The 23,956-nt window shown below is 44.2% G+C and overlaps 1 protein-coding gene across 6 annotated transcripts in view; it reads left to right on the top strand.

Annotated features, from left to right (window-relative positions):
- LOC143928001 (myomegalin-like) overlaps nucleotides 1-23,956 on the top strand; it is a 426,442-nt gene that overhangs the window by 106,766 nt on the left and 295,720 nt on the right. For 5 of the 6 annotated variants that reach the window (XM_077452562.1, XM_077452558.1, XM_077452561.1 and 2 more), the window contains 3 exons: nucleotides 2,551-2,670; nucleotides 10,109-10,201; nucleotides 18,888-19,091. In XM_077452562.1, coding sequence (XP_077308688.1) covers nucleotides 2,551-2,670; nucleotides 10,109-10,201; nucleotides 18,888-19,091 — 417 coding nt within the window. The remainder of the gene's footprint in view (nucleotides 1-2,550; nucleotides 2,671-10,108; nucleotides 10,202-18,887; nucleotides 19,092-23,956) is intronic. The other variant, XM_077452560.1, reaches the window with a different exon arrangement.

Genomic DNA, 23,956 nt, shown 5'->3' with positions numbered 1-23,956 from the left:
AACAGACAACATAGTTTAGAATATTAATTGTTTAAAAAATAGAGGTATATACACACACTTAATATACTGTATATACAGTATATACAGTGCGTGTGTATATATATCTGTTTCTAACTTTAAAATGTTTACCTAAAATGTAAGATTCAGTAAACAGTAGAGTAGAACATATATAATTATGTTTTACAGTGTATATAGATTAAATTATGATACATGCATATTTTTTTGCCATAGTCACTTCATAACATGACTTTGTATAAACAGTCATTCAGCATTGGCTGTGCATTTATTGTTCAGGCCTATGCCTATTTACATTCTATGTATATACAGTTCATTCAGATCACCAAACAAACATGCAAGAGTCTAAAGTTTGTAACGAGAAAACTGGTTTATAGCAGAAAAATCCAATGCATTTAAGAGGCCTGAAAGACTCCCCCTTGAATAGACTCAGATAAACATATACCAGATAGATCTGTACTATGGTTTTCTGCTTGAAGCAGTTCCAGAAGGCAGGTTAACAAGTGCTGGATTTTCTGCTATGAACTAATTTTATCAATAAAAATGTTGGACTCTTGGGTATTTGTCACACTTATTGGACTGTATATATACATATAGATTCTCAACACTGGACCCCCTGTCCCCATTTCAGGGCAGTGTCCCTGTTTTGTGGAGTGCTGCCAAATCGAAGTTAGTGTGCCCAGTAATTTGATTGACCCATTGAAAATCTGTATCCAGTGGTTCATTTTTAATTGTATTTGTATTTACATTCTATGGACACTGTATCTTTATAGTTCACAGAGCATTTGTGCTAGCTTACCTTTACATCTTGTAAATATTACTTGTGTTTATAGTGTTTAATTTTGTTATAGTTTGCTTTTGCACATGAACCAAACACTAGGCTTATTGTTGTCAACTGTTGTGATCTCCAAAAAAATTATATGTAAATACAAAGAATTCCATGCTTAGTGCATAAAGAAGTGACAGCTGCACACAAACAATATTTAAATACAAAATATATGTAGTATTAAAGTGGTTGTAAACCCTTACAAACCACTTTGACTTACAGGTAAGCCTAGATTAAGGCTTACCTGTAGGTCCATGAAATATCTCCTAAACCTACACGGTTTAGGAGATATTTCCCAAAACACAGGCACTGAGCGCGCCGCTGTCAACGATATGCTGCGAGTGGCGGCTCACGTGCGCATGCGCGGGAGTGATGTCATCGCGGCTCCGACGAATGAGAGCGGCGGAGCAGTGAGACCCACCGAGAAGATGGATGCTGCAGACTACGGGGACAGCAGTGACTTCGCTGGCTCCTGTGTCAGGTAAGTGACACACAATGGGCTACTATGCGATGCATAGTAGTCCATTATACTTTACCTTTTGCAGGGAATCAAAGAGGAAGTAAACCCATCAGGGTTTACTTCCTCTTTAACCCAAAGAAAGGTGTGCTCTTTAAAAATAATTGTCAAACAATCCACATGTACAAAACAATATCCAATAAAATCCACCAAAGTGAAAAAAAAGTCTAATTGTGACGTTCAAATCAATTATAAATAATCATAATCAGGTGCAGATCCCAGAAGAAGCCAGTGTTGTGAAGAAAACCACGCCACCAGGATACATTCCCAGAAAGATTTAATCACAGGCAAATGAGATGACGTGAGTTTATACACCATAAGTGCCGGTTCACACAGGAGCGACTTGTCAGGCGACCTAGCCGCCTGAGAAGTTGCGCTCCATTCTGTACTATAAAAACCGTACTAATAGGAGCGACTCAAGTCGCTCTGACTTAGAAAAAGGTTCCTGTACTATTTTTGGGGTGACTTCAGGCGACTTGCATTGACTTCTATACAGAAGTCGTTTTGCAAGTCGTGTGCAGGTCGCGTCTGTGAGTCTGTCGCCCCTGTGTGAACCGTCACTAAGATATCGTTTTAACCTGTATGGTTCTTATGCTGAAACTGCTGTTACTCAGGTTGAAGGATACTACTCTGTTAGCCAGTTCAAAGGGGGGTGCAGGAATGGCTTGGAGCCTGGATTGCCAGGTGTGTAGCGAGACATTGCCAGTCTGCAGGAGGGAGTGTTGAGGGGACAGATGGGGAGCAGTAAGAGAACCAGTTTGACAAACAAATGTGATGACGGCAGAAGAGCCTCACAGATTGAAGCAATATTTAATGGTGTATGGCTGTATGTCAGATCACCTGATGAGATCACCTGATCTCATTTGCCTGAGATCTAATCTTTCTGGTAAAAAGAGTGTGTATCTTGGTGGCGTGGATTTCTTCACAACATTGACTTTTAAGATCTGCACAGGATTCTGATTATTTATAATTGATTTGAACGCCACTCTTATAGACGTTATTTTCGCTTGGTGGACTTTATTGGATATTTCTATATGTGGATTGTTTGACAATTATTTTTAAAGAGATAGCACACTTTTTTGGGTTGACATTTTGTGGTCTGCTCTTTTTACTCTTGCTTTTTAGAGTAGGATGCTTAATTCTTAGGCTTGTTATCTTTTATGCTATTAGTTTAATTATTTTTTTGTTAAAGTTGCTGCAGGATGCACAGCAACAGTTAACTGCTAAGAAGAATGGTGTGCAAGAGGTAGCACAGGATCAAGAACGAATGTTACAGTGTTTAAGGGAGACTCTTCATAATAAAGACCAAGAGGTAATTGAGCTTGATTTTAAAGAAATGTGTCTCGTCTTCTGCTGTTTGCAGGTGATTGTTGCCAATGTTTTGCCACACTATATTGTCATGTGAGTTTGCCACTTGTACTTTCTAAAGAGAAACTTGGTTCTGGTGGAATGCAGGTTATAAAAAATAACTATATAAAGTCAGTGAATCAAATCAACAGTTTTACCTTTTCTTGTTGCAATAAGGTAAGAATAATGTGTAGTTCTGATGTGATGTTAATTGAATGAAATCTAGAAGAGTCTGGGTGCTTAACTGGCCAGCCTGCAGTCTAGACCTTTCACCAATTGAAAATATCTGATGCATCTTGAAACGAAAAAATATGACAAAGATGACCCAGGACTGTTGAGCAGTTATAATCCTATATCAGTCAAGAATAGGACAACATTCCTCTCCCAAAACTCCATGGATGTTGTTCAAGTGTGGGCAGTTGCTGAGTCACTTCAGCAGCTTAGCATGAATATAAACTTAGAACCCTAGAGTTTTGGCTTTCAGACATATGCCCATGATGATCCAGCAAGGGGTTTTAATGTTTTTTCAAAGATATCTATGTAGTTAGTTCTTATTGCAAGAACTCTTGCAAAGATGATTAACTTGACTTTCTTACATATTTTTGTTATTTTAATTCTTCTACATATACATACAATGAATATACAAAAGAATCACCCCTCTTTAACATAATCACATTTAGTTGCTTGGCAGCCTGAAATGATGACATTTTTTGTTTTATCCAGCTGTATTTACTCTGACAGGTTTTTCAAGGCACTATGCAGCTCACAGTGCCTTGAAAAAGTATTTATACCCCTTGAAATTTTCCACATTTTGTCATGTTACAACCAAAAATGTAAATTAATTTTATTGGGATTTTATGTGATAGACCAACACAAAGTGGCACATAATTGTGAAGTGGAAGGAAAATGATAAATGGTTTTCAACATTTTTTTTTACGAATAAATATGTTAAAAGTGTGCTGTGCATTTGTATTCAGCCCCCTTCACTCTGACACCCCTAACTAAAATTTAGTGGAACCAATTGCCTTTAGAAATCACCTAATTAGTATATAGAGTCCAGCTGTATGTAATGTAATGTCAGTATAAATACAGCTCTTCTGTGAAGTCGTCAGTGGTTTGTTAGAGAACCTTAGTGAACAAACAGCATCATGAAAGCCAAGGAACACACCAGACAGGTCAGGGATAAAGTTGTGGAGAAGTTTAAATCAGGGCACAGCTACAAACTTACCAAGACATAGCCATCCACCTAAACTGACAGGCCAGGCAAGGAGAGCATTAATCAGAGAAGCAGCCAAGAGACCCATGGTCTGGAGGATCTGCAGAGATCCACAGCTCAAGTGGGAGAATCTGTTCACAGGACAACTAGTAGTCATGCACTCCACAAATCTGGCCTTTATGGAAGAGTGGCAAGAAGAAAGGCATTGTTGAAAGAAAGCCATAAAAATTCCCATTTGCAGTTTGCGATAAGCCATGTGAGGACACAGCAAACATGTGGAAGAACTTGCTCTGGTCAGATGAGACCAGAATTTTTATTTTTGACCTAACAGCAAAACGCTATGTGTGGGGGAAAACTAACACTACACATCACCCTGAACACACCATTCCCACCACGAAACATGGTGGCAGCATCCTGTTGTGGGGATGCTTTTTTTAGCAGGGACAGGGAAGCTGGTCCGAGTTGACGGGAAGATGGAGCCAAATACAGGACAATCTTAGAAGAAAACCTGTTAGAGTTTGCAAAAGACTTGAGACTGGGGAGGAGGTTCACTTTCCAGCAGGACAACGACCTTAACATATAGCCAGAGCTAAAATGGAATGGTTTAGATCAAAGCATATTCATGTGTTAGAATAGCCCAGTCAAAGTCCAGACCTAAATCCAATTAAGAATCTGTGGCAAGGCTTGTAATTGCTGTTCATAGACGCTCTCCATCCACTCTAACAGAGCTTGAGCTATTTTGCAATGAAAAATGGGCAAAAATATCATGCTATATGTGCAAAGCTGGCAGAGACATAACCAAAAAGACTTGCAGCTGTAATTGCAGCGAAAGGTGGTTCTACAAAGTATTGACTCTCAATACAAATGCACGCCACACTTTTCACATATTTATTTGTAAACATTTTTGAAAATCATTTATCATTTTCCTTTCACTTCACAATTATTTGCCACTTTGTGTTGGTCTATCACATAAAATCCCAAGAAAATGCATTAACGCTTTTGGTTGTAACATGACATAATGTGGAAAATTTCAAGGGGTATGAATACTTTTTCAAGTCACTGTATAACATCCAAGTGAAAGATATAACACCAACATGTCAGAAAAAAATTCAAAAACAGAATCATCCCCTTGTGTCAGTATTTTGTTGAACCACCTTTTGCTTTAACCGCTTAAGGACCGCCTCCTGCACATTTACGTTGGCAGAATGGCCCAGCTGGGCACAAGCACATACAGGTACGTTGCTCTTTAACCACTTGCCGACCAGCACACGCCGATGTACGTCGACAGAATGGCACGGGCAGGCAAATGGGCGTACATGTACGTCCCTTTAAATTTGCCACCCTGCCATCGGGAGCGCGCCGCCCCCGGCGGGCTCCCGCGCTGGTCGGGACCCCCGTGAGTCTCACGGGTCGGCATACCCGCGATTGTCTCACGGAGCAGCCAAATGAAGAAATGCCATTGTAAGCAGCATTTCTCCATTCTGCCTAGCAACTAGGGACGCTGATCTCTGCTCCATGTGATTAGAGCAGAGATCAGTGTTCACTAAATGAAAGCCCAACCCCCCCACAGTTAGTAACACGCCCCTAGGAACACTTAACCCCTACAATGCCACCCACTGGTTAACCCCTTCACTGCCAGTGTCATTTACACAGGAATCACTGCATTTATATAGCAGTGATTACTGTATAAATGACAATGGTCCCAAAAATGTGTCAAAAATGTCCGATGGGTCCCCCACAATGTCACAGTCACAATAAAAATCGCTGATCGCCGCCATTACTAGTAAAAAAAAAATAATAAAAAATTATTAATAAAAATGCTATAAAACTATCCCTATTTTGCAAACGCTATAACTTTTGCGCAAACCAATCAATAATCGCTTATTGCGATTTTTTTTTTTTACCAAAAATATGTAGAAGAATACGTATCGGCCTAAACTGAGGGAAAAAAAATTTTTTTTATATATTTTTGGGGGATATTTATTATAACAAAAAGTAAAAAATAATGTGTTTTTTTCAAAATTGTCGCTCTATTTTTGTTTATAGCGCAAAAAATAAAAACTGCAGGGGTGATCAAATACCACCAAAAGAAAGCTCTATTTGTGGGAAAAAAAGGACGTCAATTTTGTTTGGGAGCCACGTCGCACGACTGCGCAATTGTCAGTTAAAGCGACGCAGTGCCGAATCGCAAAAAGTGGTCTGGTCTTTGACCAGCAAATTGGTCCGGTCTGAAAGTGGTTAAGTGCCCAGCACGCTCGCGACCCGGTTGTGAGCTCCGTGACCGTGGCCGCGGAACCCACGGACCCGATCGCTGCTGGTGTCCCGCGATTGGTTCACAGAGCTGAAGAACGAGGAGAGGTCTGTGTAAACAAACCTCTCCCCGTGCTTCTTAGGCCGCGTACACACGCGCGGACTGTTCGCCCAACTTTGTCCGTCCAACAGTTTCGGCAAACAGTCCGCTCAAACTTAGCATGGACGGACATGGCCACACACGACGTACGAACAGTTTGCTGAAACCGTGCGCGATGACGTGAACGGCACGTACGACGGGACGAAAAATACGACGTCCTATACACTGCATTATAGCTTTCGGCGTGAAAATCCTTTCTGAGCATGCGCGCAACTTTGTTTGACGAACAAGCCTACACACGAGCGGACTGTTCGCTGAAACAAGGTTTCAGCGGACAGTTTTACGGAATTTCCGAAAAACCTTGTCCGTCAAACTGTCCGCTGAAACTGTCCGCTGAAAGCCCACACACGAGCGGACTGTCCGCCCAAACACTGTTTAGCGGACAAAGTTGGGCGAACAGTCCGCCCGTGTGTACGCGGCCTTAGTGTGGCTGTCACTGATCATCTGTTCCCTGTTATAGGGAAAGACGATCAGTGATGTCACATGCCAAGCCACGCCCCCTACAGTAAAAAAAAAAAAACACATAACATCACACATAACCCCTCCTCGCCCCCTAGTGGTTAACTCCTTCACTGCCAGTGTAATTTACACAGGAATCAGTGCATTTAAAAAGCACTGATTGCTGTATAAATGACAGTGGTTCCAAAAATGTGTCAAAAATTTCTGATGTGTCCGCCATAATGTCGCAGTCACAATAAAAATCACTGATCGCCGCCATTACTAGTAAAAAAAAAAAAAAATTAATAAAAATGCTATAAAACTCCCCTATTTTGTAAACGCTATAACTTTTGCGCAAACCAATAAATAATCGCTAATTGCGATTTTTTTTTAATTTTTATTTTTTTACCAAAAATATGTAGAAGAATACGTATCGGCCTAAACTGAGGAAAAAAAATGTTTTTTTATATATTTTTTGGGGATATTTATTATAGCAAAAAGTTAAAAATATTGAATTCTTTTCAAAATTGGTGCTCTATTTTTGTTTATAGCACAAAAAATAAAAACTGCAGAGGTGATCAAATACCACCAAAAGAAAGCTCTATTTATGGGAAATAAAGGACGCCAATTTTGTTTGGGAACCACGTTGCACGACCGCGCAATTGTCAGTTAAAGTGACACAGTGCCAAATCGCAAAAAAAGGGGCCTGGTCCTTTGGCTGCAAATTGGTCCGGGGCTTAAATGATTAATTACAGCCTTTAGTCTGCTTGGATATGTCTCTACTAACTTTGCACATCTAGACTTTGCAATATTTGTCCACTCTTTGTAGAACTGCTCAAGTTCAGTTGCATTTGATGGTGACTGTTTGTGGACTGCAGCTTTCAATTCATTCCACAGATTTTCAATGGGGATTGAGTCTGGGCTCTGACTAGACCATACAAGGACATTCACTTTTTTCTCCTTCAACCACTGTGTGGTCATTTTTGCAGTGTGCTTTGGGTCATTATCAATCATGTTGGAAGGTAAACCTTCTTCCCATTGGCAACTTTCTGGCGGAGGGCAAATTTTCCTCCTGAATTTGACGGTATTTTTCCCCATCAATTTTTCCTTTCTGTCCTGATAATTCAGTCCCTGCTGCAGAGAAACAACCCCATAACAGGTCATTACCACACCGTGCTTTACTGTAGGAATGGTGTTATTTGGATGGTGGGCTGTTTTGTATTTCCGCCAGATACCATATCGTTTGGTGTTGACCCCAAATTATTCACTTTTATGCCGCGTACACAGGTATCCGACTATCCGGCGGACTTAGTCTGGCGGAATTCCCGCCGGACTGTCCGTCCGACTTTCCGAACGGGCTACTTGCCCACACATGGCACTTTTTCAGCAGACTAATACGGCGTACTAAGTCCGCCGTACTATCCGCCGTACTTTTGAAATGAACAGACTCGCCCACACACGCGGAGGAAAGTCCGCTCATTTCGAGTGTGTCTCCAGGTAGACTGGGCCCGCGAAGGAGACGTCGCTGACCCTGCCACCTGGTATGGACTTAAAGGGGAACCCCAACGCCGAAAAAAATCAGCGTGGGGTTCCCCCCCAGGTCCACATCAGACCCTTGTCCGAGCACGCTACCCAGCCGGCCAGGAAAGGGGGGGACGAGCATGGGCCCCCCTCCTGAGCCGTACCAGGCCGCATGCCCTCAACATGGGGGGTGCCTTGGGGAAGGGGGGCTGCGCGGCCCCCTCACCCCAAAGCACCTTGTCCCTGTGTTGATGAGGAAAAGGGCCTCTTCCCGACAACCCTGGCCGTTGGTTGTCGGGGTCTGCGGGCGGGGGGCTTATCGGAATCCGGGAGCCCCCTTTAATAAGGGGGCCCCCAGATACCGGCCCCCCACCCTATGTGACCCCCAAAGTTGGAAGAAGAGGGCGGCGGCGAGGAAGAAAGCCGGGCTCCTCCGCTAGTAAAAGAGCTAGAAGAAGATAGCTGAGGAGTCCGGCGAGAAGACCCCCGAAGCTGTGCAATAAACTATTTTAACCCTATGTTGTTATGTTTTTTTTTTTGTACTTTTTTTCACAGGTGAATGGGTAGGGGTACATTGTACCCCATACTCAATCACATAGGGTGGGGGGCCGGTATCCGGGGGCCCCCTTATTAAAGGGGGCTCTCGGATTCCGATAAGCCCCCCGCCCGCAGACCGAAGTGGCCCTTGTCTTCATCAACATGTGGGTACAAGGTGCTTTGGGGTGGGGGGGCGCGAGGTCCCCCCTTCCCCAAGGCACCCCCCATGTTGAGGGCACGCGGCCTGGTACTGCTCAGGAGTAGCGTGCTCGGACAAGGGTCTGATGTGGACCTGGGGGGACCCCCACGCCGATTTTTTTCGGCGTTGGGGTTCCCCTTTAAGTCCATACCAGGTGGCGTTGTCAGTGACGTCTCCTTCGCGGGCCCCGCCTACCTGGAGACCCGCTCAAAATGAGCAGACTTTTCTCCGGGCGGGAAAAGGCCGTTCATTTCAAAAGTAAGGCAGACTGGCATACACACGGCCGGATTGTCCGCCGAAATGCAAGTCCGGCGGGAAGATTGGAGTGCAAAACTACTTTCTAAGTCCGCCATACTTTCGGGTAAAAAAAGTCCGCCTACACACGGGGGGATTGTCCGGCAAATTTGAGTTTGCCAGACTTTTCCACCCGATTGTTTGATCGAGTGTACGCGGCATTAGTCTCATCTAACCCTAACACCTTTTTCCATGTGGCCTCAAAATCTTCAAGGTGCATTTTGGCAAAGCTCAGTCGTGACCTTTCTTGAGGATTGTTTTTTTTCTTGCAACCCTCCAATACAAGCTACATTTGTGGAGCATTTGTAATATTGTTGTCGCATGAACACAATGACAACACTTTGTCATACATTTCTGCTTCAGAGTTGCTGTAGGTCTCTTGATCTCTGATCAGTTTCCTTCTGGCTCTTTTATCCAGTTTGGAACAAGGTCTTGATCCAGGAATAAAAATCTGCAATTTTTATCTATGGTATCACTGATCAGACTAGAGAAAAGCATATATTTTCATTTTGCTGTATCTTGTCTTTAATTTGCATTGAAAGTAAAAATGTCAATACTCTCAAAACAAAGCTTCTATTATACAAAAAATAAATATGTATTATGTTGGTATCATAAGTAAAAACCAGTGACTAGTTAATAGATCCATACATGAAATATAAAAGTTGATTCTACCCCTAAGAAATTTACACAAGCGCAAATATGTAATATCTAACACTGTTGTCGTTTTTTTAGTAAAGATGTCAGATTTTTTATTTTTTTTTTTACATTTTGATCCTGTCATCTTTTAGGTGGGGGAATTATATCAAATAATAGGCGATCACGAGGATACCATTGCTAAACTGCAGGATATGCTTCTAAAAAGTCAGAGCGAGCATTTACAAGTAAGTAATATTTATACGTTAACACGCTCCTTTGTTAGTTTGACACTTTATACATAATACATGTTATTCTACTGGATTTTTTTGTGAAGCAAGGCCATTTTATTTTTGGCTGTTACATTTTTTGCACCAAAATCAAAGCTCCTATAGCTGCTCTTTGGGACTTGTTCACATCAGGTACTTTGGGACTGCGGTGGACAGCCTTGCCCAGTGCAGTCCAACGAACCAGAACTAGCCTTTTGTTGCCCTGCCCCAACTTTTTTGAGAAGTATTCCTGCCATCAATTTTAAAAATGATCTTATTTTTTTCTTAAAATAGTACATCTTCTCATTATTTAACTTAATAAATGAGAATAAAATGAGGACTGAAGGGAAAAGGTTGGCAAGGTGTATTCCATATTTGCATAGTTAAGTTTGAGATGAATAGAGGAAGTATAGTCTACCTCCTCAGTACTTCTGTTTTTTATCTTGGTATTCCAGTTGTGGACCAGTCCGCATATTTCTTTTTTTGATGATTTTGAACTCTAATGCCGCGTACACAGGGACAGAGCTCCGCTCCAGCAACGGAAATCCTACCGCCTTAGGGATCCCTCGAGCCGGCAAAACAACTGGAAAACAACCCGGAGAGTCTGCTCATCCTACGGAGATGTCGCCGAAGCCTAAAAAACTGCCAGATTTCTTCCCGCCAGCGGCCCGCGAATCTAGCCAAAATGGTGCCCGCGGCAGCATGCACTCCTCCCCTGGATCTTCCCGGCCTCCTCCGGGAGCCCAGCACCCAGTGACAGACAGGGGAGGAGGTCGCCAGGGACATCCACGCCGATGAGCAGCAGCCCTGCAAAATCCAGGCCGAGACTATCGGAAGAAGCGCTGCAGGTGAGTGCTGAACAGAACTCCTCTGCTGACACCAGAGAAATCACTGAGTGCATCTCTAAATTCCCTGCCACCAACCAGCCTGTCTCTGAATCCACTCTCAAGGACATGCTTGTCTCCATGCGTGCCTCACTACACACAGACTTTATGCAGTGTATTAGCAATTTTAAAGCTGAAGTAGGAGTGCTAAGTGGGAGAGTGGATCATGTGGAACAGAAAATGTGGGATTTCGCTGTTGCCCATAACACATTAGTTGATGCACACAATGATCAATCTGAGGACATTGAGTGGCTTAAATCCAAAATAGCGGACCTGGAAGACAGATCCAGACGCGATAACGTTAAAGTAAGAGGAATCTCTGAGTCTGTCCTGCCTGCACAGCTTGCCCAACATGTTCAGGACCTCATGAAAACCTTGCTGCCCTCTCTGTTGGATCAATAATTGTTTATTGATCGCATCCATCGGCTCCCTAAACCTCCGCATTTGCCGGACAATATCCCGCGTGATGTCCTGATGCGGATTCATTCCTTTCATGTAAAGGAGCAACTACTGTCAGCGTTAAGAAGAGAGACCCAGCTCTCAGATTCTCTCACATACAAATGTACGCAGACCTCTCCCAGTTTACCATGCAGAGACGTAAAGCACTCCTGCCTGTCACTAAAGCCCTACGGAATCATAGAGTCCCATATCGGTGGGGATACCCCCTGAAACTGCTAATTACCTACGAAGGTAAATCCTCTGTGACCTCCACCCTCCAAGAAGGGCTTGATCTACTACACACCCTTGACATTCTCCCTGAGGGTTCCTTGAGCAGACTGCTGCAACACCTTTACCGACTGCTGATTCCCAGTCCCTGGATATAATCTAGTGCTCACCCTTTGTTCCCCCCAAATAAATGGGCATCCATAATGCCTTCAGATCTCATTGGAGATCTTCTTTTTTACTAACCCCTGTTCCGAACTTTTGTTTCGTTTTTTTTTTATTTTATTTACTGCTGTGTTACAGTACTGTTCTGGTCTGTCAGTGTCCGAACTGCTCAATTCTATTTAGGTCCGAACTGCAGTCCCTCTACTACATGCGTTCTGGGAAGCCCGAGTCCTCAGGAGACCCAGGTATCTATCTTGAATGGGATTTCCTCTCACCTAATATGCGTTTGACTGCCATTTTCAATGTCGCTTAATTTTGTCTCCTTTAACGTACACGGCCTGAACCACCCGGTTAAGCGGAACTCTGTGTGGAAAGAGGCCTTGAACCTAGAGGCGGATGTGCTCTGTATTCAGGAGACCCACTTTTTAAAATCAGCCACTCCTAGATTCCAGCACAAGAGCTTTCCTCACATATTTCAGGCCTCCGCCTCGGAAAAAAAGAGAGGGGTGGTTATTGCTATAAAGGACACGGTGGCCTTTTCCCTTTCTGAAGTACTGATGGATCCTGAAGGGAGATACCTGATACTGTTAACTGAACTGAACAATAAGGCCTATACCATTGTTAATCTTTATGCTCCCAATGTGCACCAACTACGGTTTCTGAATAGACTTTTTTGTAAGATCAATAAGTGTCGTAAGGGTTCATTAGTTGTCTGTGGAGACTACAACATGACGGTCGACTGCACACTGGACACTACATCCAGGACTAGTCGATCTTTACCGAAACTCCAACCCCTATTGGCTGCTGAGGATCTATATGATGCCTGGAGGTGCCAACATGCGAGCGAGAAAGATTACACATTCCACTCTGCTAGACACAACACCTACTCCAGGATCGATTTAATTCTGGTGGATAGGCTGTTGCTACAGGCAGTGTCTTCCTCCACCATCCATGACATCTCCTGGTCGGACTATGCACCCGTCTCTATTGAGGTGGTGGAGGGACGCGCTCCGTGCTCAGCCTATGTTTGGAGAGCAAACTCCCAGCTATTTCAAAACTCCTCGCATGTTGCTGCTATCTCTAAGAACCTGGCTGAATTCTTTGAGACGAATGCCCGCTCGGTGCAAAGCCTTATGCTCCAAATTTGCTCTAGGGAAAAAAGAACTAGGACCCAGCAACTGGATGGCATTTTGGCAGACATTCGGACCTTAGAATCCTCCAACAAGCTGACGCCAAATCTCAACACGGCTCATAAGCTTACTCAGCTCCGTGTTGACCTTCGACGCTTACTGCTTGCAAAGTACGATAAATATGTGTACTTTCTCAAGTTGTCGCACTACTCTTCCAGCAATCGTGCTGGAAAATACCTAGCCAACCGGGTGAGGGCGGCCAGGATTAAGGCCAAAATTCCTTTCATATACCACCCCTTAGATAAAAATAAAAAAATTAATCTGCAAGAAATAGCGGATGCCTTTGCTGATTATTACTCCTCCCCATACAACTTAAAGTTGGATGTAGATACTCCCCAGCCCACAGACGATAGCATACAATCTTTCCTATCTAGTGTTAATCTTCCCTCTCTGAGGATCAATTGGAATCCCTTAACTTACCTATCTCACAGGTATAAATAGGGAAGTGTATCAAATCCCTCCCCCTGGGCAAATCTCCGGGGCCTGATGGCCTAACTAATGATTATTACTGTGCCTTCTCAGACCTACTTTCCCCAATACTTTCAGAGACCTATACTGAGGCATTTTCCTCAGCTTCCTTCCCCCCAGAGATGCTTAGAGCTTATGTGGTCACGATCCCCAAGCCAGGAAAAGAACCTACTACCCCCTCCAATTTTAGACCAATCTCCTTATTAAATACAGACGTTAAGATTTACGCCAAAATTCTTGCTCAGAGACTTCTTCCCTTTATCCCTACGTTGACCCATCCAGACCAGACAGGTTTCACGCCTGGTAGGCAAGCCTTGGACGCCACCAGGCGTGTTATCGGTGTTATCCAATACACAGGGGCCCGTCGGACGCCTTCTCTGCTCCTTTCTTTGGATGCGGAGAAGGCGTTCGACAGGATTCACTGGGGATATATGGATCGGGTCCTACGGAAGTTTGGCTTCGGTGGACCGATCCTCACGGCTATCCTCGCTCTTTACTCAGCCCCTTCAGCACAGGTCTTCACCTCTAATATGTTCTCGTCCCCTTTTTCTCTTTCCAATGGTACCAGGCAAGGGTGCCCCCTCTCCCCTACAATCTTCAACCTCCTGATTGAACCATTAGCAGAAAAAATCAGATCTCACCCTCAGATTACAAGCATCCCAATGCAAGATGGCCCCCACAAAATTAATTTATTTGCGGATGATATTATCCTTTTTTAACCCTCCCAGCTTCGTCCTTACCACAGGCCCACAAGGTACTTCAGGAGTTTAGCCTGATCTCCTACTACAAGGTGAACTTCTCAAAATTGGTTATTTTGGATCTAGACATTGAACCCTTTCTCCGTACTCACTTGACGACCATACTTCCATATACATGGAGCAAATCCACTATCCCCTATCTGGGACTCCAACTTACCAAAACAGCTCGGAATTTGGCAGAGGCTAATTTCCCCCCACTTATAAATAAATTAACTAAGGAAGCGAACAGACTGGCCAAATCTGAACTGTCGTGGTCAGGGCGCCTTGCATCTTTCAAGATGCTGATGCTCCCCCAAATCCTGTATATGTTTAGAGCATTACCTATCACTCCTTCCAGGAAACACTTCTCAGGACTTAACTCTTTAACGAATAAATTCATTTGGTGTTCCAGGAGACCTAGATGTTCCAAAGTACTGTTGATAAAACACAGGCGGGTGGTATGGGCATGGAGGACCTCAAGGATTATTATCTAGCATCCAGGCTCGTCCAACTAAAACATTGGTTTAACTCTGCCCAGGAACCTAAATGGTGCTGTATTGAAAAAGCCCTTTGCCCTACCCGGAATTTAAAGCTCCTACTTCTTATAGACTCAATTAGACCATGGCCCCTCCATCAGCTTCCTGATACTTGTTTGGGCCTCCCTGAAGGCCTGGCGGGGACTTCTTCGATCCACTCCACAGACCACTAAATTGGCAGAACTCCCTATACCTCTACAGGCCTTAGACTTCCTAATTCCTAATTTCACGACAAAAGAGTGGACTGAGTGGATTACGGTGGCTGCAGGATCTTTTCCAGGGACCCTCCATGATCCCATTCCACTCTTTACAGTCACTCTTTCATCTAAAGCCTACCGACATATACAAATATTATCAAATTTCCCACTTACTGAAAGATGGTAAAGTCACCTGTGTCCCATCAGCTGAATCTTTTTGGCACTTTTATGATGCCAATCCTACCCTACCCAAAGGAATATCTTTATTCTACAACTTCTTCCAACAAAAGCTTACCTTTATTAAATCTCTTCCCTATCTGCACTGGGAGGAGGACTTGGGGAGGACCTTTTCAGAGATACAATGGTGCCACGCATTCAAAGCTAACTATAAAGCCTCGAAATGTGTGGGGCATTGGGAGTTAGCCCAAAAAATTGCTTTGCGATGGTACCTTATACCATACAGAATCTCAAAGTTTGGCCTCGCTGAGTCCTCCCCCCTGTGCTGGATAAATTGTGGGGAGGTAGGTAACCTTCTCCATATGTTTTGGTCTTGTAAGCATCTAACAAGCTTCTGGAACACCATATTTTGTGTTATCTCCAGTATAACTGGTTTCCTCTCCGCTCCTGAGCCGGGGCTGGCAATTCTCAACCTAGGCATTGAAAAATATCCACCTAATTTTAGAGTTGTAGTATCTCACATTCTCCTGGTGGCAAGAACATTGATAGCTCGGTTCTGGAAAAACAATCAAGCGCCCAATGCCTCAGAGGTATGGTCGACTACCCACCTACATTTTACCTATGAATCAATCCTAGCCCTTAGGCTTGGGAAAAAAAATAAAGTTTGATAACAATTGGCAAATTTGGGAAACATGGTATAAAAGAACTCAAGTTTTGTAAATCCTTGACCTGGAACCTATCTACCCCTAATAGAAAGTAGAGATCGCACAGGACCACTCTCATTCCTACCCACTCTCCATCTTGGACATAAGACGGACCAGTTTTTGAAAGTTCTTTGTTACCTGTTATGTTTTAGTTTAGTTTACAATATGTTTTACCAAAAATGTTTTATGCATCTCCCTATTATTTGCCTGTTCCTCCCCCCTGGCTACTTAATATCCTAACACATAATCTTGGAATGCTCGAGTAGCGGGGGGGAGGCTCTGTCGTCCTCCTGCCCCCCACCCCCGTACGCACTGATCCTTCTTCGATATGTGGTGGGTGGGTAGGGTCCGGAGGTTGAGGGAAGGAGATGGGAGTATATGCTTATTTGTATATTGATATGCAGCCTAATCTACGACTTTGGCATGTATAATGCATAAGTTTGTTCTTAGGCATGGGCTGCTCATGTTCCCCCTTTGCTCCTGGTTCCCCCCCCCCCCCCCCTTTGTCTCTGGTACAATACAAATGTCGGGAAGATGTGGAGATTACATTGTGATTACATTGTCATTGTACTGTGATTATATTGTGAAAATCTCTTAATAAAAACTATTTACAAAAAAAAAAAGAAATAAGACTGGCTTCAAATTTGTCCGCCGGACTCTGCTTTTAGCGGACAATCCGTTCGTCTGTGTGCTAGTCCAACGGACTAAAACCGACGCTAGGGCAGATATTGGCTACTGGCTATGAACTTCCTTATTCTAAGTCATCACATTTGAATTCGTTGGACTTTTGAAGTGATCGTGTGTGGCCAAGTCCATTCATTTGAAAGTCCTGCAAAGTCCGTCGGATTGTCCGCCGGACCAAGTCCGTCGAAGTCTGGTCGTGTGTACGTGGCATAAGAGTTCCTGCTTGTGCAGTCACTGCATATTAATATCAGGATGAAATATTTCTCAGACTCCAGTTAGATTCCAGTCTGCCTTGGAAGTTTTGGATGTGATTGGCAAAATAACATGCAGAGATCAAGATGGAGTTGCACAGTACAAGTTTCAGAAAGTACACCCCTAGTTACCATGTTAGGTGATTTCTGGACTCATGGTGTAGGAGCCTATAGAGATTTTAGGTTAACATAAAATAAGTAAACTGTCTGATTTTAGCACATATTAGATAACAGTGTGTCAGTGAATGCCTCTACTTGCTCCCTGCAATGTTCCTGTCCCTTTTCAGACAGTGTTGTGAACTCTGTTGTGCTAATTACATGGCATGGCTATTACTGACAACGGCAGTTTTATTCTGTATTGAATTTGTATATGAGTTTGTACTGAAGGAGTAAATTGCTCAAAGCTTTCTGCGTTGTTCTTCAGCCACCACTAATATACATCCAAGCAAAGAGCTATAATTCCTTCTGAAACCTTTTGTGATATACAGTAAAATATATTATTTTAAAATTAATGCAATAATCTTTCCCTTAAACAGAAAATTCAAAAAAGCATGTAGCGCTAAATGTGCAAATAACTCACACCATGTGTCTAATTATATCTCTCATAAAAATCTATGTGAAAAAAACATTCATAAATAAACTCGCGTATAAATATGAAAATGTAAAGTGCTAGATGTGCAAACAATATACTATAAAAACATGCACCTATACTCAAACTTAATCAGGTAAGACAAAAAGTATATAATGCAAAAAATTAACAAGTGAAAAAATTAATTAATAAAAACAATATAGTGAGAAAAAAGTCCAATGAAAATAGTCCACGTGAAAATGATAATTGGTGTCCAAATCAAGCGATTAATCCTTCACCACACCTTCCCCCAATGTGAATGCACTCACCAGCTATTAAGCCAAACACACTCATGCCTGGCTAATAGAGCTTTCAATCCTATAAACAGAGTTATAATTGCAGGATCATCAAACTTGCGTAGCCCATGCACATTGGTCCCTCCTTGATAATATACGTGTGTATATAACCTTGCAAAGATAAAGCAAGCCTCCAATAGCGTAATACAGTTTAAACACGCTCTTTAATAAGATAAAACCAATTCCAGTGCACTCACATGAACTTCATAAAAACAAGCCAAATCACAAATAACTCCATTTGATGGTCACAGCGGACCTCGGATTGTACAAGCGATCAAGGTTCTTCTCACCCCTCCTTATTCACTGCACTCGCTTTATTTCAGCAAATCCGTGGCGATTGGAGCGTGCTGTAGACCTCCCTTCACTTCCCAGGGGCGTGGCTATTTGGCGAACTTATTGTATCATTAATCTAAAGAGCTGGGCAGTGTATGGTGTAGGGATTCCCCTTTAAGTCCATACCAGGTGACGGGGCCAGCGACGCCTCCTTCGCTGGCCCCGGCTACCTGGGGCCACGCTCAAAATGAGCGGACTTTTCTCCGGGCGGGAAAATTCCGTTCATTTCAAAAGTACGGCGGACTGGCACACACACGGCCGTACTGTCCGCTGAAATGCGAGTCCAGCGGACAGATTGGAGTGCAAAACTACTTTCTTAGTCCGCTGGACTTTTGGGTAAAAAACGTCCGCCGGAGCCTACACACCGACGGATTAGTCCGCCAGACTTTTCCACCGGATTGTTTGATCGTGTGTATGAGGCATTAGAGGGTATTAGTTGTGTTGTATCAATTTTTTTTTATAAAATATATTATTTATTGAGAATCCAATATTGAGAATGATAACCCTGTTTCATGGAAGGTGAATGACAGAGATTTTGCTAATGAAATCTTCAAGAGACATAAGAATTTAGTAGGTAATTCAGCTCACCACTGCCCACCCAGAACTACTGTATATCAGTGGGTAGTTGTGAGCTAAATTGCATACAGTACCAACTATGTATTAGACGGACCTAACTTTTAAATTAAATAAAATAATCAAGCTTATGGTTGATGGTAGACAACTATTAGGATATGATTTGTTGTATATTTTAGTTTTTCCAGGTAATGCCAACACAGATGGATTTTTTAGACCTGCAGAATACGTTGCTCTTAACGCAGATGGAACTTCAAAAAAAGCAGATGGCACTTACACAGAAAGAACATCAACTAACTGATGCTAAAAGGTTTCAGCAGTTGCTAGAAGTTCAATTATTAGAGGGAAAACAGCAGAAGGAAACTACATGGAATCATAACCAGGTACCGTCAGATCAAATCATTCACTTCTGTAACTTTATTAAACTCCTGTTCTTTTTAAAGGGCACATTTAGCTTTCTTTAACCATGTGAATATGCAACAGAAAGTCCAAAGTGAAAGAAAGTTTTTGTGCCTTCTTGTTTTTTGTCCAAAATATAGTCCTCATAATTTTGTTTGTTTTTGTCTGCCCAAATATATTTAACTCCTTGCTGCCCACTCACAGTATGTCGTCCCCTGCTTCCGGGTATTTGGGAGCAGGTGCACGCGCCCCCTGCTGCCCATACTGTGATTTAATTAAAATCACGGGATGGTCCCGCCCAATCCAGGGCACTTGGTAGTAATGCACAGAGGTGATTAGGGTGTGCCCAGGCACAACCCCTATGCACACCTATGGCTGTAGATAGACAGGTATGACTTTTGTAGGAGGATTTGTTTCATGTGTATCACCTGAGGCCACTCACTTCACTGGATATATAGGTAAGTGTTTACAACCACTTTAATGCAGAAAATGCATTAAGGTAAAAAAAAATATATATAGATTTTAGTGCTACTTTAAACTTGCTCTGGAGCAGATGTTGGAACAGTTAGAACAAAAGCATGGCACTGTTCAAAACAACTATATCAGTATGCATTTCCAAATAGAGGACTTTTACTGCAAGAGAAGGCACCATAATATCTGTGTTTAGGTCTTTTGAAAGCCACAGAAACAAAAAAATGCTAAGGACACTCAGGAAGCTTAGGCTGTAAAGCCCTTCTTGCAAGACCCGGTCCATCTTGCTCCTTGCTGTTATATGTGTATTACATTATTAAATTACAAAAGACCTCTGCAACAATAGACTAATGAAATAAAATAAGGCCAACTGAAACATTCAAAGATTGGTTCCTCAAGTTTATGGTTTACCCTTGTAGCACCCACCTGGACAAACTGCTGAGAGCTTTTTACATAAATTTTGTTTGGCATGTCAGTATATGCTGTGATTTTTATCATATCTATCCTGTTCTAAATACAGCTTTAAAGTGTATGTAAACCAAGACAAAAAAATTCTCCTCTACATATAGTTTTGGTCTGTTAAATATTTAATTGGAAGCATTTTGTTATATTTGTTTAATAAGTGCAAAAAAAAATAAAAAAATCTATAGTCAGAATTTCAAAGCTGTTCTGTAATATTTCCTGTGTTTTCTCAGAGTGCTTCTAGTTCTTATCCAAAACTTAAGAATGATTAATCTGCATCTTGTAGAGATTTGAGGGTAAGAAAGGTTGAGTAATTTAGCAAAAGACACTGGGCAGGACTGGAGAACAATCAGTTTACAAAAAGACTGTGCGTTGTCAGCCTATAGTGGACATTAAAGTGGCACTAAACAATGTCCTTATTCTTCAAATATTTTAAATACACATTCACTTGATAGCCCTATAATCTATATTTCTCTTACGTTCACCGACTGACACAGCTCCTTTCTTAGACCATCGGCTTGTTACGCCACCTTCAGGAGAGGACTAGGCAGAACATGTTAACATGTACAACAAAACCAGAACTTTCTAGTTCCGCCCAAGGGGCGGTCCCTTAGATAACAACCCCCCAGCCTGCCTCTTGCAGCCTCAGTTTTTTTTCTGCCTAGTGAAGGAGAAGGACCTAGGAACCCTGCGGGCCCATCTGTCCGTGGATTTTTTTTGCAGAAGTTTGCTTTTTGCGCAAGATTAAGATCCTGTGATCTGCTATCAACAGCCGGTTAGGTGATAGGGTGGATACCCTTATCCTTGTAGTCTCCCCGGCCTGGCCAGCGAGCGTGTGCAGACCATAGCTATGTGCTGGATCGGCCACGACATGCCCCCCAGCTCCAGGGGCGGCTGGTGGGCGTAATGCCCAGGTCACACATGACCGGGCTACTGATGTCTGCGTCACAGTGGGCCGCGCCAGCAGCCACCCCGTACTGATCGGAGAGTGGGTCTGTGATGGAATGTTCCCCAGCTCGTCAGGACTGGTAAGTACAGCTCTCCCTGCCTCGGTGGGGCTGAGCAGCTGGGCATTCCCTGGGAGGTCGATTCGGGGGTCCCTCACCTCCCTCTCTTCTTTCCCTGTCCCCATCTTCCCTCCCTGTGGGGGATGCAGCATGGGCTGCTGAGCGGTGTATGTGCCATAGACAGGGCCCCCTGGGGGGCTCACAACTGGGGTAGGGGCTGCACTGGGTAGTTGTGCCCTGGATGTCTGCAGGTTTCTCCCCTGGGTGTCTGGAGGCTGTGTCTGCTAATCGCTGTAGTGCTGTTTGCCGCCATTTCCTCTGCCTGTTTACACTGTCTCTCATTGCATACATTGCTCAGCAGCTATTTTTGGTGTGACCAGGGAGTAGCATGGTCAGACTCAATTTTACTGTAGTCCTGGCGGCCATTTTCCCTGTGATTGTGTCCTTTATACTGGAAGCCTTTTTGTTGAAGCCTGAACACATTTTTCATGCTCAGCGCTGTCCTCCTGGGCTCAGCACAGTGCGGTTTTCTCTCACAGGCATTTGGGAGCTGACACAGGACACAGGCACACCTAGCTGGACAGCGCAGAACTCGTTCAGGGTGGTGAGTCCTGTGGTGGGGGCCAATCTGCCTGCAGCAGTTAGGAGGGTGGGACCATCACTGTCCTAAGTCCCCAACAGGTGGCAGACAGGGTAGGGTCAGAAACTGGTGTTTCTTCCCCCGAAATCCAGGCAATTGCAACCGGTTCGCCTGCAGATAGTGCAGTGCCCCTGGATGCTTTGTCGGCGGTCCTTAACACGTTCGTTGCCAAGATGGAGGCGGTGCATGGGCGCAAAGGTGGTAAAAAGCGGCACCTGCCCCCCCGCCCCCGTCCTCTGGGGAAAGCTCCGACGCAGACTCTGGCCCCGCTGAGGCTGGTGACCCCTGCTTTGTCGTTTCAGATGACGCTGACCAGGACAGTGAGGATGAGGCCCCCGTCCGGGTCCGCGCACTGAAGCACTTATCACAGCTGTGCGTGACACCCTAAAAAATTCAGGATACAGCAGATCCCTCTGCTGATGTAGTGGTCCCTTTTGGGACCCGTAAGCCAGCCCGTACACCTAAGGTGTTTCCGTATCTGACTTATTTCGATAAGTTCATAAACAAGGAATGGGGTCGACTGCAACGGACCTTTTCGGTCCCCAAATACATGGCGGTGCGTTACCCCTTTGAGGAGAGCCTTCTCAAAAAATGGTCGGCTCCCCCGGTCGCGGACCCCCCAGTATCCAGGTTAAACAAAGTAACCACGATCCCGGTAGTGGGGACTCCTGCCTTTAAGGACCCCACGGACAGGAAGGACGAGGCAGTGACTCGTTCCTTGTTTAAGGTTGTGGGGTCAGCAATGTGACCAGTACTGGCATCTGCACTTACTTACTGAGTGGGAAAAACGTTTGTACCGCAAATTGGGGGAACAACAGGCTTCCCCTGTCTGCATGGATCTAGCAGACCAGTTAGTGCAAGGCCTTAAGTACATTTGTGACGTGGCCCTGGATATCCTCCCTCTGTTATCCAGGGCTTCAGTGTCAGCAGTGGTGCTGAGGCGCCTGATTTGGCTAAAATGCTGGTCGGCTGACCAGGCATCTAAAAAAGCCCTGACGGATCTGCCCTTCCTTGGTGAGCAGCTCTTTGGAGTCTCATTGAATGACATTATTAAAAATGCCACAGGTGGTAAGAGTACCCTACTCCCACAGGCCAGGAAGGCTAAGGAGCCACAACATAGACAAGGGCCCTCATTTTCCGCTCAAGGCTTTTTCGTCCACCCGGGGCTTCGGCTAAACGTCTCCAGCCCAACAGGATGACCTATGAAGGACAAAAGTGTCCCTGGAACAGCAAACCTAACAAGCCTACGAGCAAAAGTGCTACCGCATGAAGGTTTGCCCCCGCCTGCAACACGGGTGAGGGGTCGCCTTCGGGAGTTTGCAGCCTCTCGGCTGTCCAACCAATGGGTCTGCGATCTGATTTCCTCTGGCTGCAAGATAGTTTCTCTCTTGGCCATCAAACAGATTCTTCCCCTCCAGCATACCCGTACTCCCGGCTCGCCGGGAGGCCCTAATGGGGGCGGTAAGGGACCTGCTGAGTCGTGGGGTGATAGTACCAGTTCCGGAGCCGGAAAGGTTCCAGGGGTTCTACTCCAATCTGTTTGTAGTCCCCAATAAGGAAGGGGTAAGTCCAATCTTGGACCTGAAATCCCTCAATTACTTTGTAAAAGTACAGAGGTTCAGAATGGAATTAGTTAGCTCAGTAGTCGCTGCACTCCATTAAGGGGACTCCCTGGTGTCTTTGGACATCCAGGATGCGTACCTGCACATACCCATATGCCTTCGGCATCAGAAGTTTCTGCGATTTGCAGTTGGGGAAGCCCACTACCAGTTTGTGGCTCTCCCTTTTGGCTTGGCATCAGCCCCCTGAGTCTTTACCAAGGTACTGGCTCCTGTTTTGGCATTGCTGTGACAACACGGGATCGCAATCATGCGTTACCTAGCCGATCTCCTCCTGAGAGTATCCTCCGCCTCAGAATTAGAGGAGGATGTGGCAGTCACCATGCACACCCTGCAGGAATTTGGGTAGCTGTTGAACCTAAAAAAGTCCAGATCGACCAAGATCGTACCAACTCAGCGCTTGGAGTACCTAGGCTTACTGCTGGACTCCATGGAAGCAAGAGTTTTTCTCCCTTCAGACAAGCTGCAGACTCTCAGAGCCACGGTAAAACTGCTGATGAATCGCAGGTGGTCATCACTATGCTTCTGCATGCGAGTCCTGGGGCTCATGGTGTCGTCCTTCGAGGCAGTACCGTATGCCCAGTTTCACACCAGAGTCTTGCAGAAGAAGATCTTGACAAAATGGGACAAATCTTCATTATCCCTGGATT

The sequence above is a fragment of the Lithobates pipiens genome, unplaced genomic scaffold (assembly GCF_037356315.1).
Source record: "Lithobates pipiens isolate NorthernLeopardFrog02 unplaced genomic scaffold, aLitPip1_a1.2 Scaffold_23, whole genome shotgun sequence".
NCBI classification, from domain to species: Eukaryota; Metazoa; Chordata; class Amphibia; order Anura; family Ranidae; genus Lithobates; species Lithobates pipiens.
The sequence above is the reverse complement of the archived record's forward strand: the minus strand, read 5'-3'. Positions and strand labels throughout refer to the sequence as shown.